Below are 2,892 nucleotides of genomic sequence, written 5' to 3'. Positions count from 1 at the left end.
CATTTTTTATATTCATGATATCTACTAGACCCTTGTTCAGACATATTTCTGTAAGTTACAGGTCTACAATTTAAAAAACAAAATTTCATGAAAAACAGTGTAACGCTTTTGGAACAGAAATCTAGACATCAGTGTAACACCCAGGTGGTTAATAATATTATTATTTTTATTATTATTAATCTTCACTTATGAAGCAACAACATATTACGTAGCGCGGTACATTAATTAGAGGACAGACAAATACAAACGCTAAGTATGAGAAGAAATTATTTGGTATTCATTCCTTTAGAGCAGCAGTCGCCAACCTTTTTTGGTCCCGCGGACCACTAAAATTACCGTCTCCTGAGCGCGCATGCGTGGGGAGCCGGTTGTCAATCAAAGGGGAGAAACCTCCCCATAGTGACATCATAACGCAGTAACCCCGCCCACTCCCGTTGCAAATCTGAGCCTGCGATGGGAGAGTGGGCAGGTTGTGACACAGCCCGCCCACCTTCCTGAGCCTGGGAACTGCTCGGGAGACGTGGTCAGCGGCCCTGGCTGGTGCGTCCCCCCGGCGGGGGACCAGAGCCGTGGACCCCCTAAATCTTCAGAGCCAGTTGGCGACCGCTCCTTTACAGCGCGGAAAGCCTTCCATTACGAACTAACAATGCCGGGTCCCCCTCACAACCAACATTCTGCATATTTACTATAACAGGAAATGTTATCACCATGTCTCTTATTTTTTATCCAGCAATGTTTCCAATACCTGGGAGGTGTCTACATCAAACAGGTCCTGATAGTACTGGAAGGTCCAGAAACCAGCGGCTTTCTTCTGAGATGAGAGGAGCTGCAAGTAGGAAAGGGAAAAAAAAGAAAATAAGTGACTTGTTTAGAATCAAAGCACCAGGAAGAAGAGTATTAGAGCCTGCAGTGGCCTGGATGAGAAATATAATTCATGGTCCTCTCAGAAGATCTCTTCTTCCTTCTTTTCATGGATTTCATAGCACTGGGCAGCCAGGCATTGATGGCGTACACACCGCTGCATTTCATTATTATTAATAATACACAGTATTTATATAGCGCCATCATATTACGCAGCGCTGTACAAAGTCGATAGTCGTGTCACTAACTGTCCCTCAAAGGAGCTCACAATCTAATGTCCCTACCATAGTCATTGGTCATTAATGTAGTCTAAGGTCAATTTTGAGGGGAAGCCAATAAACCTCACTGCATGTTTTTTGGGATGTGGGAGGAAACCCACGCAGACACATGGAGAACCTGCAAACTCCATGAACCTGGGACCTGAACCTGGGACCTAGTGCTGCAATGGCCAGAGTACTAACCACTGAGCCACCGTGCTGCCCATTTCATGTTAGAACAGCACAGGGACTGAGATGATTTCCCCATTAGTGGTGCGGCTGTATCGTGTTTACCGATAATGAGAATCAGAAGTTCAGTGGAGCTGCGATTACCTCGGTCTGATCTGTCTCGCCCTCCTCTCCCTCGCTGTCATCGCCTCCCATGTGCAGCGTGGCATGTTGTGGTCTTGGCTCCTCGCTGGCGCTCTTGGTTGTTGCGTTTGGGTTCTCAGACAGGAGGACGGCAGCTTCTTCAAACTCTACAGAGAGAACCAGAGAATGAAAGGGAAATTCCAGATTATATATGGAAGCAATGGGTTACTGGAGGTTCATTAGGTAATAATCACAGAGACTGATCTGCCACCAAGAGAGGGCAATTCTCTACTGACCCCCTGACTGCCAACATGAGGGGTATTCTCTCACCTGACCACCTATGTAGGGGCTCTATTCTCCCCTGAAATACATCGAGTCATTTCCACCCCAACCACCAATACATAAGGGGTTCTTCTCCCCCAATTTCCCATATTTAGGATTTTTTTTTTTACATCAGTGGACCACATGCGGTCATTTCTCCCTTTATCGCCCATACACGGGGTTTTTTCTCCTCTGATCGACTATACTTGGGGTATTTTCTCCCCTGATCAGCCATACATGGGGTATTTTCTGCTCTGATCACCCATACACTGGGTATTTTCTCCCCCAATCACCCTCACACGGGGTATTTTCCCCTGTAATCACCCTCACACGGGGTATTTTCCCCTGTAATCACCCAAAAAAAGGGTATTTTCCCCTGTAATCACCCAAAAAAAAGGGTATTTTCCCCTGTAATCACCCCAAAAAACAGGGTATTTTCCCCTGTAATCACCCAAATAAAGGGTATTTTCTCCCCCAATTGCCCATACATGGGGTGTTTTTTGCCACTGGACACAAGTTAGGGATCAGAGCCAACACGGACAGACTGGGTTTTCAGGGTACAGGTAAGGGAGGACACCCCAAACCCCCACACTAATACCCCAAAGCCCCACCCCCTGCCCCTCTAATACCCCAAAGCCCCACCCCCTCACACTGCATGGAGAGGGGTCACAGCCGCTCTCATCACTTAAGCAACAGGTGGGGACCCAGCACAAGGCTTTCATGCTGCATTTCATTAAAATACGACTAGCAGGGGATTTGGCCCACCAGTGTCCTTGTAAAGGTAACATATTGGTTTTAGTTAGAAGCCCCTTTAATATTATGCAGAGTGCCTCTTTAACCTGCCCACCTGTAACAGTTGCTGTCGCCTTTTATTCAGCCCCCCTAAGTTTAGTTTAGTGATAGTTGTATAGTAGTACGGGCCCCTGACATCCCGGCTGCCATTATTATCACCAATATTGGGATTATTACCTTGGAACTGGAGCTGGTCGGAGGCCGCCATGTCAGCTGAGCGACATCTCACCGGTCACGTGACAGGACGGAGACCCCTCAGCTACTTCATAATCATCGGCCGCGTCACCACTACCTGGACTGCACCAGCTGCGCCACTCCCTGGGGGGGAGTATTCTCTTCCCGGAAATAG

At 47.5% G+C, this 2,892-nt stretch overlaps 1 protein-coding gene across 1 annotated transcript in view; it reads right to left on the bottom strand.

The window, feature by feature from the left end:
* The window catches only part of YIPF2 (Yip1 domain family member 2), an 8,688-nt gene extending 5,796 nt beyond the window's left edge, over window positions 1-2,892 (bottom strand). The window contains exons 1-3 of the mRNA XM_072399577.1: window positions 2,721-2,892; window positions 1,452-1,597; window positions 746-826 (exon numbers count right to left, since the gene is read on the bottom strand). Of these exons, the coding sequence (XP_072255678.1) occupies window positions 746-826; window positions 1,452-1,597; window positions 2,721-2,751 (258 nt within the window). The 5' untranslated portion in view covers window positions 2,752-2,892. The remainder of the gene's footprint in view (window positions 1-745; window positions 827-1,451; window positions 1,598-2,720) is intronic.

Source organism: Pyxicephalus adspersus, chromosome 2, assembly GCF_032062135.1.
Source record: "Pyxicephalus adspersus chromosome 2, UCB_Pads_2.0, whole genome shotgun sequence".
NCBI classification, from domain to species: Eukaryota; Metazoa; Chordata; class Amphibia; order Anura; family Pyxicephalidae; genus Pyxicephalus; species Pyxicephalus adspersus.
Note: the sequence above shows the minus strand (reverse complement) of the source record. Positions and strands in the feature narration are given on the sequence as shown.